Source organism: Vipera ursinii (genome assembly GCF_947247035.1).
Source record: "Vipera ursinii genome assembly, chromosome: 3".
NCBI classification, from domain to species: domain Eukaryota; kingdom Metazoa; phylum Chordata; class Lepidosauria; order Squamata; family Viperidae; genus Vipera; species Vipera ursinii.
The window spans coordinates 120,731,753-120,749,624 of record NC_139516.1 but is presented as its reverse complement, the minus strand read 5'-3'; the positions used below and the strand labels follow the sequence as shown (position 1 = coordinate 120,749,624).

General features: G+C 38.0%; 1 protein-coding gene across 4 annotated transcripts in view; it reads right to left on the bottom strand.

Moving 5' to 3' along the window:
• Positions 1-2,700: 2,700 nt before the first annotated feature.
• The window catches only part of KIAA0232, a 57,381-nt gene continuing 42,209 nt past the window's right edge, over positions 2,701-17,872 (bottom strand). For 2 of the 4 annotated variants that reach the window (XM_083359661.1, XM_083359662.1), the window contains one exon: positions 10,222-12,171. In XM_083359661.1, coding sequence (XP_083215787.1) covers positions 12,125-12,171 — 47 coding nt within the window. In that variant the 3' untranslated portion in view covers positions 10,222-12,124. Of the gene's footprint in view, positions 5,169-6,776; positions 6,875-9,204; positions 9,304-9,873; positions 9,946-10,161; positions 12,172-17,872 lie in introns of those variants that run through there. The other 2 variants (XM_083359660.1, XR_014492119.1) reach the window with 2 other exon arrangements.

Here is a 17,872-nt window from a genome sequence, read left to right as displayed (position 1 = left end):
TGATTAGATGCTGCTTAATATCTGATGCTTTCACAAATTCTGAGTTTGGACTGAAATTGCTTGTTCAAGATTTACAGGATAATCACCATCTATAATAAGGAACTGATACACAATACCACTCAGGATGCAAACCACAAAATTAACTGCTATGGCCATTCAGTTTTCCTAGACGCTTTGAACCTTTTTCTGTCTACAAAACCTCTTTAATATGAAATGTCTCAGTTTGGAAACTGAGTTTTTTTTTAATACTGAAGTGTTTCTTGATTTTCTTGAGTTAACACAAGCATAAGGTGTGTGCATTTGAAAGTAAATAGTTAGCACAAGCGTAAGGTACGTGCATTTGGAAGTAAAGGAAATAACTTTTCATTTATTTGAATGCTTAGCCAGTTCATATATTTCCTTCCCAAAAAAGCATTATCAGCTTCAGTTTCTATTCAGGCAAAGGAGATGCAGAACCAAACTCCAGGTAACATCACCAAACAGCATCTAGCTATGCAGTAACACTAGCCATTCACACTAGCTTGAGTACTTGTGTACTTTCAATTATCACTGCCAAGTCAGCACTTGCAGATATTTCTCTTTTCTGTCTGAAGATGAGAGTTAAGGGAGTTTCTTGAAGAGATACAAACATAATTGTTTATATTGTTCATAAATAGAAACTGATCACGAGATTTTTTTTTAAGGTGCTCAATTTAGTGTGAGAAGAGATGGCATGAAATTAGCAAGTTTTATTTTTAGGCTCATTTTGGACTGCTTTGTAATTGATACAAGTAAACTGTGTTATGATTCAATATGAGACAATAAAGGAATTTCACTGAACATACAGTGAGGGGAAAAAATATTTGATCCCCTGCTGATTTTATACGTTTGCCCACTGACAAAGAAAAGATCAGTCAATAATTGTAATGGTAGATTTATTTTAACACTGAGAGACAGAATAACAAAAAAAATCCAGAAAAACGCATTTCAATAAAGTTATAAATTGATTTGCATTTTAATGAGTGAAATAACTATTTGCTCCCAAGAATTAGCAAGATTTCTGGCTCCCAGGTGTCTTTTATACAGGTAACGAATGAGCTGAGATTAGGAGCACTCTCTTAAAGGGAGTGCCCCTAATCTCAGCTGTTTACCTGTATAAAAGACATCTGTCCACAGAAACAATCAATCAATCAGATTCCAAACTCTTCACCATGGCCAAAGCCAAAGAGCTGTCCAAGGATGTCAGGGACAGGATTGTAGACCTACACAAGGCTGGAATGGACTGCAAGACTATCGTCAAGCAGCTTGGTAAGAAGTTGGTCCAATTATTCGCAAATGGAAGAAACACAAAATAACTGTCAATCTCCCTCGGTCTGGGGCCCCATGCAAGATCTCACCTCATGGAGTTTCAACGTTCATGAGAACGGTGAGGAATTAACCCAGAACTACATAGGAGGATCTTATCAATGATCTCAAGGCAGCTGGGACCATTGTCACCAAGAGAACAATTGGTAACACACCACACTGTGAAGGACTGAAATCCTGCAGGGCCCACAAGGTCCCCCTGCTCAAGAAAGCACACATACAGGCCCATCTGAAGTTTGCCAATGAATATCTGAATGATTCAGAGAACTGGGTGAAAGTGTTGTGATCAAATGAGACCAAAATAGAGCTCTTTGGCATCAACTCAACTTGCCTTGTTTGGAGGAAGAATGCTGCCAGTGACCCAAGAACACCACCCCCCCTGGCAAACATGGAGGTGGAAACATTATACTTTGGGGGTGCTTTTCTGCTAAGGAGACAGGACAACTTCGCCACATCAAAGGGACGATGGACAGGGCCATGTACCGTCAAATCTTGGGTGAAAACCTCCTTCCCTCAGTCAGTGCATTGAAGATCGGTCGTGGATGGGTATTTCAGCAGGGCAATGACCCAAAACACATGACCAAGGCAACAAAGGAGTGGCTCAAGAAGCATATTAAGGTCCTGGAGTGGCCTAGTCAGTCTCCAGCTCTTAATCCCATAGAAAATCTGTGGAGGGAGCTGAAGGTTCAAGGTGCCAAATGACAGCTTCAAAACCTTAATGACTTGAAGAGGATCCCTCCCAAGATGTGTGGAAACCTGGTGGCCAACTACAAGAAACGTCTCAACCTCTGTGGTTGCCAACAAGGGTTTTGCCACCAAGTACTATGTCATGTTTTGCGAAGGGGTCAAATACTTATTAAAATGCAAATCAATTTATAACTTTTTTGAAATGCGTTTTTCGTCATTCTGTTTCTGTTAAAATAAACCTACCATTACAATTATAGACTGATCATCTTTGTCAGTGGGCAAACGTAAAAAATCAGCAGGGGATCAAATAATTTTTTCCCCTCACCATACACTATAGCAAAAATTTGATTTTACAAACCCGTTTGGGGTAAAGGTTGTCTGTTAAAAATGAATTTAACTGATAATTTATTTTACTCATATAATTTACATAATGTGCATAGTTCTATTAGAATTATCTTTGTGTTTTGTTCAATTTTTTTATTATTTTAATACCAATTAAAACAAATTAAAAATTAGGGAAGTGTTGAGAAACCAAAAACATACATTTATCTACTTAATTTGAAGGCAACTAAAAAGTGGTCCATAAACTTGAGGTTTGCTGTACTGTACAAAGTTCTTTATTTGCATAGTGCTATTTAAAAAGGAATTTTGCATATTGAACAAAGAAAACACAATTTAATTATTCTTTTATTTATTTTTATTTGGTGTTAAGTAACTCCACAAAAAACAAATTCAGTTACTCTGATGTATGTGAAATCAGAACAATACACCACTTGAAGCGAAAAGGTAGAAACAAGTTCAGCCCAGGAATGAAAAACTGATACTTCAGTGCTATGGATATGCAGTGTGCTTCATACCACAGTGCATTTCAGCATTTCCACTTTTAAATTATCCTTGCAGAAAACAGAAACACGAACTCACACATCCACTTTCTCACTGAAAAGCTTCAGAATTTTACCCATTCAGTTATGAAACAAATAAATATTATTTGTTATTGCCCACACATGTAACATACACATTTTCAAAGGTGTTAGAATATTGAATCATAATAAAATGAGCCATCCTTTCACTGAGATAAAAGTCCAAATAAGCTGAATTTTCGAAGTGTGGGCTCTTCCCTCCCCAAATATTCCCATTTGGCTTTTCATAATTCTAACAATAATTCTTTAATCACTAAGATTTATCAGTTTTGTTCTTTGCTTTCATACTGACAATAATATCCTTAGTGCATGTGCCTATATAACATTTTAAAGGAAGCTCCAGAAGAAAGTAAATATTTAAACACATATCCAAAATTTCAAATAAGAAAAAAAACACTGTAAAGATTTGTAGTATGGGTGCTAAAATAAAGCAGCTTAAAAGCCATTATTAATGTTATTAATGACATTTCCCTGGAAGGTACAAACCAAGCCAAAGGAGTTGGAAGTTTCAACTGAAAGGATGATATACAACCCGTACCCTAGATCTTAAGTGTTGTACTATCAATTAAGAAAAGGCAAAAAACTTCATTCAATTCAATTAAGCTCACTAGCACAGAAAAAAAATTTAAAGCCAGTTCAGCTGACCATTTGAAACAACTATAATTGTTAAATAGTTTCTTGCCTATTAAAATTAATGGCTTAGCATTTTCAAGTCAACAGTAAGCTTTCTGTTCTTTCTGGTGTCTTAAACATGCTGCTATTGTATAGTTTTTTAAAACTATGAAATGGTATAAACCAATATTGCTCCTCCTGACATGATTTGCATAATACATTATTAGCACAGGGAGTTGATAAGTCTTGCACAGTTACATTTTGACAATGCATTGACTATGTTAAAATAAACTTTAAGAACAGGTCACATAAAGCAACAATCACTACTGCAATCACACGTGTAAATCATGTTCCCATTCCCTCCCACAACACACAACTTACTTCTAACATTCTCTCAGGACACGAAGTTAGCTACAAATTTTTACTAAATTACAGCTATAATAGTAGCTAACTGCAGGAGCCATTGGATTTGAGTGATAGACTAATTCTCTGCATAAAAAATATTAAACATTGACTCTTTAAGATTTCTTTTGTTGTTCAGGCCAACTATATGAAGCTCTTTACGAAGTTCACTGTTCCATAATTTCCCAACAATGCAATCCTAAGTACACTTACAAGTATGAAGTAAGTGTGCTTGGTTCAGGCTGTAGTGTCACTTGTTGAATCATCTACTTTTCAACACTGAGTCCTGAAAAAGAAGAAATACTAAGCCCTGAAAACAAGAGGGGGAAAGGGGGAATGATCCATTTTTCTTCCTCCTCATCCCTGCAAAAATGCGCAGCTTTCTCAGTTAGCAAGAAAGGAACAAACCATTGTTCCAACTCGGTTTCTATGCATGTTAGGAGAAGAGATTCTAGAATTGAAAGTACAGTTTCTGAAAGTCTCTAAAGCACAGCCCTAGTATTTCTAATCCCAAGTTGTAAGATCTTAAAAGACAGGACAAGCCATACATGCTTTCCTCTCACATTCAGAAAGGCACTGATAGATTACAGTGTTAAGTATTTATCTCCCAAATCTTAAAAAGCCTAAATGTGCTAAAAGATAAAATCTCTGAATAGTTGTAGACACTGCAATGCTAGTAGGATAGTAATACTGATACAGCTGCAGTTGAAAATAAAAATAACTGCAACTAGGATGCAAAAGAGCAGTGATACTATTAAGACAATCACATGCACATCCATTCTTGATTTGACAACACAATCTACTCTAGGTCCAAATAGCCAAGGAGCTAATAGTTTGGAGAAAAAGGGGAAAAAAAGCTTCTAATGGGGCCATAACCCACTATTAAAAATAAAATACCAAGAAGAGAAAGATAAATACACTTCTGAATCCATTATATGAAGGAAGAACTCAATTTGTTGCTGAGTTACGAGCCTTCTGGAAGTTTGCCACCTCATGTTATTCTTCAAGCCATCCTTTTATTCTATAACTTTATAAGTGAGTTCGAGAAAAAAGCTCTTCTTCACAAGGATCTGTCCATCCATTTCCACCTTCTGATGCTGCACCTTCAGAACTGTCACTGGAGTATAACTTCTTTCTAAAGCCATTTGATTTTATTTCAGAATCTCTAGGATCTGCACACCTTGCTTCATGCATGGAAGAAATCTATAGGATTACATTTTTAAAACAAACCATACATTATAATTTTGTAAAAGGAGCAATTATTAAAAATCTTAAAAAATCAAAATCATTCATTTTCATATTGCAATTACAAAACATGGGTTCAAATTTATAGTAAGCAGACTTCTGTTGGCATGAGAGTGTCACTGCACGTGTTTTTTTTTAGTTCGTCCGAAAAGCTCAATGCTAATTGTACATTTCCTCCTGTTCTGCACCTGTGTTGATAACCTATCTGGTAACCATAGTGAATGTCACGTGGTCTAGCTACGTTATGAGTTAGCTTAGCTGTGTGCGCAAGCGTAAAAGTTTTTCTAGTTTTTGTCTTCACTTTTCTTTTACTGTCTGATGAGAAACGATGCAGTCGGTTAGCTTTCTTTGTTTATATATATTATATTTCTTTTGTGATTAAAGGTTTTTAATAGAATATGCGTCGTGTTTTATTTTCTTTCACCCACACACATTATGCATCATCTGAAGCACGGTCCATCGCCCTCTGATAGGAAGAATTATTCCTTGACAGAGAGAAAAGAGAGGAAGATGGCATTCATAAACGGCTCTTTTCCTTGCAGCCCTTAGCGCCAGTTTGAATTTCTAAGGAACCCTCTGGGACAACGTGGTGAATCATTCTGTCAGAAAGGGGGAGAAATACCTCCATCATCTGTTAGAATTCAGCTCATCCACTCTGGGAAAAGACCTTCTTATTCAGAGGAGCAAGGATGGGTCTAATCCATGGGTCTTCAAACTTGGCCCTTTTATGACTTGTGGACTTCAACTCCCAGAATTCCTCAGCCAGGCACGTTGGCTGAGGAATTTTGGAAGTCTGGTCTAACCTATTCTTAAACCTGCTTTCAGGTTGTGATTTATCACTATCAGTCCTGAAATATATAGTGTTAGGCCTTCTATCTTAGTTTGTTTTTCATTAAAGCACCTTTGTCTCCTCTAAAGGGCTATGATTGAAAAGAACTATCAAAAACATCTGGCCCTTTAGTCTGGCCTTCTTTTCGTTTGGTTTTGTCACATGGATGAATTGTGAATTCATGAGTTATATGATTGTATGCCTTTAAAATAGAGATAATCCTTGTTTAGCAGCTGCCTCATTTAGCAACCATTTGTGTTATGATACAGATAAAAAAAGTACTTTGTGACCAATCTTTGCATTTACGATCTTTGTAGGTCTGTAAAGCAAAGGAAAGCTAAAATAAGATTGTAAGCATAGCCACAATTTCAGTTAGTAACCTTTCGGTTAATGCAGGGGTAGGCAACCTCAGCTCTGACTCATGGACTTCAACTCCCAGAATTCCTGAGTCAGCATAGCTGACTCAGGAATTTTGGGAGTTGAAGTCCATGAGTCATAAAAGAGCCAAGGTTGCCTACCCCTGGGTTAATGACTGAGTCACTGGTCCCAACTGGGGTCACTAAACAGGGATTATCTATGTATCTCTATCAAAAGATTTAAAATTAAAAACTGTACCCTAATTCAGACTTAATTTTCTTACAAACCTAACAAAGAATCATAACATGTCTTCTGTTCTTTAGCATACATTTACATATTTTAGATAGATCTACTATACCTGGTATGTTTTTTCAACTTACCATATTAAAATCTTGAAGATGCTCTTCACTGTGCAGTAATTCTTTCATATCTGTGATTTCTTCATCACTGTTCTCCCTCTTGATATTTGTACAGCATTCTTTGAAAGTTTGGTTTCAAAGTATCAAAGCAATGATGAAGGAGAGAAAAAAGGACTTTGAAAATTAAATTCACAAGACCTAAGTTAAAAAAACCTCTAGTTATAATATTTGATAACCAAAAGTAAGCTCCAGCTGGTGAGAAAAACAGTTTCAGAAGTCAAGTTAATTTATTTTAAACAATTAAAACTTTTAGACGTATCATTATTATTATTATTTATCCCATTTATATCCCGCCCTTCTCCGAAGACTCAGGGCGGCTTACAATCTAAAGCACAAATCAATGTGCTTAGCAATTGATTGGGGGGGGGGAAATTAAGTAGATTAAGAGATTCTTTGGTAAGTCAGGCCCAAGATTCTCCTATGACACTGCTTTAATTTCTTCCAATTTACTATTCCACTTTGCTCTCCAACAAGTATTTTTAGTGTTCTGAAACTAAGGCAACCTTCACTGATGTAACACCCTCAGATGTTTTATTATAATTTCAGATTACCTTCATACTGCTAACAGAAGGCCCTATGTTGAGGAGATTATGCTACATAATTTAAACAACCGGTGTGTCCAATATTTTTGATCTGATTCTGAAAAAGTTGTTTTGGAACAGAGAAACAGAAATGCAACATGTGCATGACTCAACAAAGCAAGTGTGTTTACTTCAAACAGTATGCTTATTCTATAAGGTCATTCAAATTCCATATGGTCCAAAGAAACTTTATGAACTGAATTTAAAATGTACAGCCCAATAGGTTGTGTGTACATTATACTGGTATCTTTACTGACCTTCCTTTTGAAAGAGACTTGGTTAACACACCCTGAAATTGTTCCATAGCAAAGATCAATGCAGTGGTTAATAGGAAATACACCTTTAATTTCATGTCTGAATAAAGAGCAAGTATGGAAGCTACAATGCAAAGACAATTCTTTGAATGTAGACAATAAATACTTTGGATGTATTTTAATTCTGTAGCCAAAGGATTAGACCAAAAAAACCCAACACAATTCATTATGAAATAATTGACCTTTAGGGTTAGCACAGCAGATATTCCCTTTCCACCTGTGTGAAGAAACTCAGAAATCCCAGCACAACAGCCCAACAGAGAAGACCTTCCTTAACAGCTGTGCCCTAAGTCTGAGGTCCCCAAATTTGTCTGTTCATTACCCTCCTGAAATTTCAGGTTGTTCACCAATCTCTCCCAACTTTCATTATATGAAAATAATTTAATAAATGCTACTTTAATAAATAATACTGCAAATAACATTAACCCCTTGGATAGTCCCATCAACCTGTTGGATTGATACTGACCATTCCAGGGAACCTTGAAGAACAGCACACTCAGGATATATAAGAGGACACAGTGCTATCTTGATAAGCTAGTAACAGCCTACCTCCCCTCTTCTGCCCTGTCATCCACCTTAATACAGCCACTTAGCCACTGATTCCTGACCATTTTGCCTAACTCATTCCTGCCTATGTCACAAATTGTCATGTTTATCTTCCACATTCAGTTCATAGCAGCTTATGTTCTTTTTCACGTTATTGCATGAATTCTGCTCAGTTTATTGTCTTAGCAGTAACTGTAGAAAGGGGAATAAACACATGAGATTGACTCCAACAACAAAGCTCTGAGAAACTGAATTCACTTGGCTCTGGTCATCTATGATGAATAACAGTTGTTAAGCATGTGAAAAAGTCACCACATTTATTGAGAGTTTTCAATCATGGAGAAAGTTTAGACATCATTTACAGAGTAAAAAAGGGACGTGGTGGCTCAGTGGGTTAGGACGCTGAGCTTGTCGATCAGAAGGTCGGCAGTCTGGCGGGTCGAATCCCGAGTGCCGCATAGCAGAGTGAGCGCCTGTTACTCGTCCCAGCTTCTGCCAACCTAGCAGTTCGAAAGCACGTAAAAATGCAAGTAGAAAAATAGGGACCACTACGGTGGGAAGGTAACAGCGTCCCGTGCGCCTTTGGCGTCTAGTCATGCCGGCCACATGACCACGGAGACGTCCTTGGACAAGCGCTGGCTCTTCGGCTTTGAAATGGAGATGAGCACCGGCCCCTAGAGTCAGAAACGACTAGCACGCATGTGCGGGGGAACCTTTACCTTTTTACAGGGTAAATATGGCACCTACCTTGTTCAAAAGGATAATTGTCCTTCTGAAAGTTGCACAAAAAAGGAGCATATTGATGCAGTTTTCCCCAACACTACATTCATATGCCATGAACAGGTGCCCCTACTGCCCCATGTACTGTATCTTACAGCTTTTACACAGACAAAAACCCTCTTGGAACAAAATGGAGACCACCCCATATAGAAACAGTTGCTTTCTCACTGGCAGCTGCTGAAGCTGTAGATTTTCCTTGTTGTCTACATGACGAGCTGTGAGAAGAATATCCTTGCTTCTGTGTATGTTGAGTGTCTGCCCGGTTACCTGTGGAAAAAGAAAAAAGGGCAGATTGTCTGTGTGTGTGTGTGTGTGTGTGTGTGTGTGTGTGTGTGTGTGTAAAAGGGACGCGGTGGCTCAGTGGGTTAGGATGCTGAGCTTGTCGATTTGAAGGTCGGCAGTTTGGCAGGTCGAATCCTGCGAGCCGTGTAGCAGAGTGAGCGCCTGTTACTCGTCCCAGCTTCTGCCAACCCAGCAGTTCGAAATCACGTAAAAATGCAAGTAGAAAAATAGGGACCACTATGGTGGGAAGGTAACAGTGTTCTGTGCACCTTTGGTGTCTAGTCATGCCGGCCACATGACCACGGAGACGTCCTCAGACAAGCGCTGGCTCTTCGGCTTTGAAACGGAGATGAGCACCGGCCCCTAGAGTTGGAAACGACTAGCACGCATGTGTGGGGGAACCTTTACCTTTACTACATATATACTTGCAGGGATAATAGGGAAAAATGTGGCCTCCAGTCCACATTCTTCCCCATTATCTCTGTAAGTATGCATTCTTGTGGTTTGGCAGCATGCCAGGTAGAGAGGTATTGTTACTCTGGATGGAATACTTACTCCTCAAATGTATATCGCACCGGAACTCTTTGTCCAACAGCTGTTCTGTTCCAACATCAACCATTTCTGATTCTGAAAGAAAGAATATGTCACAACCCTTGGCAAATACAGTGTGTCACTGTTATGTTCTAAAAAGTAGCGGGTTGTTATTTAGTTAATACGGAGCTTCTGAAGTCTTCAGAAGTAATGGGGCAAAATAGCCTATGAGTACGTTGCTTGTTTTGAGAGCGCTTAGAAAGGGAGTTTCAGTTATAGTCTTCCCTAGTGTATAGCTCCCCATTTGATTACCTATGTTAGGTGCCTTGTCTTTTAATCCCCAGTTACAGCAATGGGGTTCCTGGTGCACATGCATGCCTGGAGTCCAGAAGCAGAGTACCTGTAAGGGGTCTAAGAATACAAAAATTATTCATCTGCTATTCTTGTATTTACTGTTAGCCTTGGCTATTTGTGATTTACACAAACTCCTCCTTTGATAAAAATTGACAAAGCCACAGCTTAATGAACACATCATATAGAACACTATTGTCTCCAAACAGAAAAGGTAACCATACATTTATGCCATATTTTAAGATAATTTTTCATAGGTGTAATACTACATTAGCATAAGGGGAAGGAACAATGTTGAGAGAGAAAAAAATCCAATCGTCCTATTTCTCCCCCTTCTATCCTTTCAATTCCAAATGGTGGCACTGTGATGCAGATGAAACACTATTCTGTCATCCTTTCAGTCCTCCAAGTATTTAGAGAAACTGCACTTTCAAATCTATCATGAACAAAAAATTTTTTGTTCAGTCCAGTGCTTTTTAGAATTGTGCACTGTAATCTTTGTATCTCAAAAATTGCTTACATTAGGGAAAATTGCAAGAAGGTACACACTAGAAAAAGGCCATAAAATATCTAAGAAATTCTGGGTCAACTTTTAATTTACAAGTTCAAAACTATGCAAAAATACACTAAAGGTAAACAACTGAGAAAATGGAAATGAATAAAATCATGATAGGTTTCTCTATCGCTAGTACTCTTCCTTCATTAAAAAAAGGAATGCAAGAATTCAATTAATCCCTATAGGTAGCCTTATTTCTATTAGCACTGAGATATATTACGGTAATTATTTTACAGAGAACAGAAAATGCTTACTGTCCTATCATGAAAGTAACATAGTCTCAACACATGTCTTAATTCCAAACATTAACTGTTCCTCAAAATTCTGATTATTCTGTGTGGATGTCAGAGAATGTGGTTAGATTCCAATAAAAACTCATGAATTACTGGAACTTGCCTACATTCTCACATTCCTTCCAAACATTCTGCCCCATGCTCGCTGTTATCTTTTCCTAATGTAATGAGACTTTCTCATTATAGCTCACAAAGAAGACATCAGCATACTCATGAGGTGTATCTCAAGATTCTTTTAATAATTAACTCATTCACAGGTGAGAAAAATGACTTGGCTGAACTGAAACATACTGCACCTTTTAAAAAAAATCCTTTTCAAGCACCTTTTAATGTTGTGTTTTTCTTTGTTCCTGCAGCCACATTCTCCAACAGGTTAAATGTTCACCACACACAAGATAGAAAGTTTATAAATTTATATTAATAAAAACTTTAAGATCAAAACAAAATTGAAACGGGTGTACTTAGAGAGTACTTTTTGTTCTGTTAGAATGCACGTAAAGGTTAACAAATTACGTTCTTATAAAGAAAGCAGGTGCAAAGCAGAGAGCTTGGAGCAACAGCTATGAGAAGGCAGCCATCAGACGATGGGAAAAAGAAAAGGCAATAAAGATCATAGTACAGACAAAAGGTATCTAGTAACTCCTCATGACACACTAAACCATCATTTCACAATTAAGCATAGAGTAGTAGTTTTGTTGGTATACCTGTTTGAAAAGAAATAACATATTTGGGCTGTGCAAAGCATTTTAAATAGGTGGTTCGGAAGGTGCGTTAGCAGAACGCACCTCTTCCAGGCAAGGCTTGCTCAACTGCTTGGAAGGCTGTCTCCTCATCTGTGTGCATGCAGAGCCACCACACGCCACTGGTGTTCCCAGGGTCTATGCATGCTTTCAAATTCTAATTGCAGACAGTCGAGTTTAGCTTAAAAAAAAAACACCTCTGTATCTTCATCAGATAAGTTTTCAGTTTACTATATAAGTCCAAGTAACATTTTTTTTTAAAAATGGAACATGTATATCTTCAGGAGAGCTATATATCTTATCATCCCCATCTTTTTCATCTCTTTTTTTTATTTTCACTTCAAGCGGTTTGCCAAGATCCTACCAGGTCTGGATGGATTTCCTGTGGAATGGCATAAAACATTTATTGATATACTTGCTCCTAAATTCTATAAACCATACAAAAATGGTGTTCTATCTTCAGTTAGTGAAGCATATAATTACAATTATATAAAAACCTGGAAAAGATCGTACATTATGTTAACTACAATCCTCCTTCACTGATTAATTAGATATTTTGTTTTGGCTAATAAATTTCAACAAGTAATTTTTTCAGTTGTCAAGTAGGATGAAATGGGCTTTATTATACATGATCACATAATATTTGGTGAGTGGTAGACTTGATTGATTTGAACAAGAACAAAAAAAGACAAAAGCTACAATTCTGTCACATTATGAAAAAAAGCTTTGGATTAAATGTGTAAAACGTATATGTTACTTTAGCCAAAAGAGGATTTCTCAAAGGATTTATAAAATAGGCAAATTACTCTATGCAACTCCCAAATCTACAGTGAAGATCTTTTTTAATCTACTTTCCAATATTGTGTTGAACAACATTTGGTAATTAACTGTCAAAAACCCAAAGTAATAGTTGCCAATAGATCCAAAGTCCATATTAAAACCACCATTTGAATAAAAAAAATTATACAACTTGGCACTGTATTTAAAAATAGGTGGATGACATTGCAATGCCACCAATTGTTTTCAAAAGCACCACAAATACAAGTACAGAAATCACTCCTAAGCATGTTCCAAATGTTTCAGCATTTGCCAGAGCCTGGGTTGTTAACTATAATGCATCTTGGTGGACTGATTATACATTTCAATCCACTTGGAAGAAAGACCTAATGAAGAAAATGGTGTATCTCTATTCAGAGTTATATATTTTATATTGGGATCAGGCTAAAGAACTGATACAATTCTAGACGCAGTATAGTTAAATTTTATGCACATATCTGGTTTCCGAATTTTTTTCAAGGGAGAATAATAGTTTTTATATATGACCCAGCCTAATTGTAATTTTGCTTTGACGAGGATGTGCACCAACATCTCTTATCCATATTCCTGAAGGGTAGGTCTGCTCAAATTCCTATAATACACAAATTGTGCATATAGTACATGGAAAAGGTCGAATAAAATATAGAGAGGTTTTCTTGTCTATGGAAGTCTTTAAACCCTATCCTTGGGATACAGACTCAGCATGAATGTAATTCTTAAGTTCTTTGGTATTTTGCAGTTTTAGTTTCCTGAATCTTGACTTATACTACAGGTAATCCCCGAATTATGAGCATTCACTTAACGCTCGTTCGAAGCTACGCGATAAGCGTCCCCCTAGTCTTTACGAGAAAATCCCAAAATTATGAATGTTGCAGCACCACGTCAGGGAACAACAACGAGCTCCTGAATGCTGTAGTATTGCGCAAGTTCAGGCTCCCATGCTCTTTTGCAGAGAATGGGTAACTGAACTCTTGCAAGATCACGGTCCCCAGAAACTTTCATTTTCAGCGCAAACTCTATGCCGTGTCTCCTGCTCACGCCCAAACTCCTTTGCTTCCTGCACCCTGCGGACTCCAATTCCATGCTTTCCCTCACAGGCAAGGAAATGAAGCAAACAGTTCCCTCCCCCGAATGGAAGCTTCCGTGGGCTATGATCTATTTTGACCTCACACAATATTGTAGCACCTAGGAGCTTCCATTGTCGACGTGAAAAGCATTTCCAAGCCGACTCTCCTCTCCCTCAAGGGGAAAGAAACTGCAACAGAGGGGATTTTTGCAAGGTAAGTGAGTCCTGTGCGGCAGGAAGAGAGAGGGAAGGATGAGGTATTTTTATGGGTCGGGGAGGCCTTGGGGACCTGTTCCATCACTAGGCCCTCCATGGCCTTCCCCACCCTGAGATACCTCATGTTCGTTTAACGAGCCCCGGGAGTTTTAACGAGCAAGAGGGTAATCTCATTCGAGGTACGAGATTCACTCTATGAGTTTTCAAGTTACGAGTGGAATGGGTAGGCTCCATTACACTCGTAACTCGAGGACTACCTGTATTATATATACTTTTGACCTAGTACCAAAATTTGGATATGTTCACTTTAGCATAAATTTTATTTCCTATTTCTTTGCAATATTCAAATGTGGAAACTTTCATTATTTTGACTATTTTGACTCAAAAATGTCAGATATATAGCTTATGTCGTTATCGTAACAAACTGAACACTGTGATATCTTTTTTAAAAAATCATACTTGATCTCTCTTTCTCATGCAAATTGATGCTATGGTATAATTCAGACCTTAATATTGAGAGAGATGTTGTAAGGAAAATCTGGATGGAACCTAACATGTTTAGTTTACAGTGAAGAAAAAAATAATTTGATCCCCTGCTGATTTTGTACATCTGCCAACTGACAAAGGTTTATTTTAACAGTGACACAGAATAACAACAACTAAAATCCAGAAAACCTCATTTCAATAAAATTATAAATTGATTTGCATTTTAATGAGTGAAATAAGTATTTGCTCCCCTATCAAGCACGATTTCTGGCACTCAGGTGTCTTTTATACAGGTAATGAGCTGAGATTAGGAGCACTCTCTTAAAGGGAGTACTCCTAATTTCACCTTGTTATCTTTATAAAAGATACCTGTCCACAGAAGCAATCAATCAATCAGATTCCAAACTCTCCATGTTGGCCAAGAGCAAAGAGCTGTCCAGGAATGTCAGGGACAAGATTGTACACAAGGCTGGAATGGGCCACAAGACTATCATCAAGCAGCTTGGTGAGAAGGTGACAACAATTGGAGTGATAATTTGCAAATGGAAGAAACACAAAATAACTGTCAATCTCCCTTGGTCTGGGACTCCATGCAAGATCTCACCTCGTGGAGTTTGAATGATCATGAGAACGGTGAGGAATCAGCCCAGAACTACATGGGAGGATCTTGTCAATGATCTCAAGGCAGCTGAACCATAGTCACCAAGAAAACAATTGGTAACACACCACACTGTGAAGGACTGAAATCCTGCAATGCCCGCAAGGTCCCCCTGCTCAAGACAGCACACATACAGGCCCGTCTCAAGTTTGCCAATGAATATCTGAATGATTCAGAGGAGAAATGGGTGAAAGTGTTGTGGTCAGATGAGACCAAAATCGAGCTCTTTGGCTTCAACTCAACTCGCTGTGTTTGGAGGAGGAGGAATGCTGCCAGTGGCCCCAAGAACACCATCCCCACTGGCAAACATGGGAGATGGAAACATTATGCTTTGGGGGTGTTTTTCTGCTAAGGAGACAGGACAAAATCTTGGGTGAGAACTTCCTTCCCTCAGCCACGGCATTGAAGATGGGTCGCGGATGGGTATTTTGGCATGGAAATGACCCAAAATACACAGCCAAGGCAACAAAGGAGTGGCTCAAGAAGAAGCACATTAAAGTCCTGGAGTGGCCTAGCCACTCTCCGGACCTTAATCCCATAGAAAATCTGTGGAGGAAGCTGAAGGTTCAAGCTGCCGAATGTCAGCCTCGAAACCTTAATGACTTGGAGAGGATCTGCAAAGAGGAGTAGGACAAAATCCCTCCCAAGGTGTGTGGAAACCTGGTGGCCAACTACAAGAAACATCTGACCTCTGTGGTTGCCAACAAGGGTTTTGCCACCAAGTACTAAGTCATGTTTTGCGAAGGGGTCAAATACTTATTTTACTCATTTATAAACTGATCATTTCTTTGTCGGGGTAAACGTATAAAATCAGCAGGGGATCAAATAATTTCTCTCTCTCTCACTGTACATCTATTTGATGACAATGATTTTTATCATTTTCTTTCTTAAAACGTACAATATTGTTTGTCCATCACTATCCACTGGCAGTATTTATATTATTTAATGTCATCTCAGTGGACTAGAGACATTTTCAGCCTCAGAGTTACCTAAATTGTTAAAAGTGATCCTACAATCCTGAGATAGATAAATCAGTAAAATATACAAATTTTAAAGATGGAATCCAATAAGGAATTGAGGTACTCATTCTATCTGAACAAACAGAAATTGTTTTAACCTCAGTATCAAAAAAATAGTAGATTTTATATTGGACACCTTATGCAACGGAAAATGATGTTTTGGAATTAACACATCCAACTGCATTTGCATAGAAAATATGAATATGAATAAATCCTCATGCTATTGGAGATCATTTGACATAAAATGTCTGTGATCATCTAATGTTAAAGTTTAGGAAGAACTAATTACATATATTAATTTGACATTCAAATAAAGTTTAATATTTTCTGACATCCATGATGTTTTGAACTATTACAATGATGGTTGGACAATGGTGAATTTGGTAAGAGATGTAGTCCTTCAACACAGGAAAGGTACATTTTATGACCCCAAACACTTAATGAATTTAATTCCTCATGTTACTTGTGACAGAGTTGCTCATCAAGACTATTGGGTAAAACTGTGGGGGGGCACATGTGTGTGTGCATGAGAGAGAGAGGGAGAGGGAGGGAGTCTCCTTAATTTATTTTGCTGTGTTCCTTTTAATTTTGCTTTGCACAGTCCCATATTATATCACATAGAATTATTTAAAAAGCAATCTGAACACAGGTACCAGCTATAGTAATTATAAATAAACTAGTCTCTGTTGCAACCCAGAGAAACTATGAGTGATTTATTCATATCTAAACAGTGCCTTGTGCTTTCTATTTTTGAACACATAGATAATATCTAACTAGAGAAACCTTTTGATTTAAGCATTCAGACAAGTACAGAAATTACCTAAAAAGTCAAAATCAGAACAAGTTTGGCGGTACAAAAAGTAAAATCCGGAGTGACATTAAAGAAGAAAGCCAGAATAAAAAATTCATTAAAAAAGAGGAAAGCTAGAAGAGAAGATAGAGCAGAACAATACCAAACTCAAGGTAGTAATGAAGCCTCAGAGAACCTTATCTACCCAATTAAACTTCCTTCGGAACCAGCCTGGTAGCAACCTTTTAATTAGTAATGAAGTGAGCTGAAGCTTCCAAACCCTTGTGCTTTAAATAAAATTTGTTAGTCCAAGAAGGCATTGCCAGACCCTTTGAATTTTTTGCTACTACAGTCACACAGCTCTTCTTCTACAATCTTTAGAATAATTCAGGTATTAAATGAGTTTTCCAATAACCAAGCACCCCTGCAAATGAGAATATTAACAGAATAAAATGGAGCTCAGGTAGAGCAATTCTAAATTTGGGACAGCTGATGTAATCCCAAATCTATCCCGTTGATTGTGGGGTTTATATAGGATGGTTATCATTTTACTAAGGTGGTATCAGAATTATCATGGCATCGAAGGAGGCTATTTTTCCTTCAATGCTACTTGGGAAATAAGGCAGGAGGAAGAGGGGGGGGAGGAACAAACAAGGAAGGAACCACTGTTACATGAGCTGCACAGGCTGCTCATCTGCTTCCAGGTCCAAGGTGTAGATTTATTACCTTTAAAGCCCTCTGTGGCACAAGTCCGGGATATCTGAGGAACTGTCTTTCCCCAATGAGATCAGCTCACCCCACTCCTTCTGCAGAAGGGACATATTGTGGATCCCATTAATCAAGAAATTTCAGCTGATGGGGTCCAGAAGAGCCTTTTCTGCCGTGGCACCCAAACTTTGGAACATCTTGCCACCAGAGGCGAGATCTGCCCCGTCTCTTTGGCCTTCAGAAAAAGCCTTAAAACTTAGCTACGCCAGTTGGCTAGAGGTGGTCAGTGCAGAAACAGAACGTGCTACCACTGCTCCATTCCAA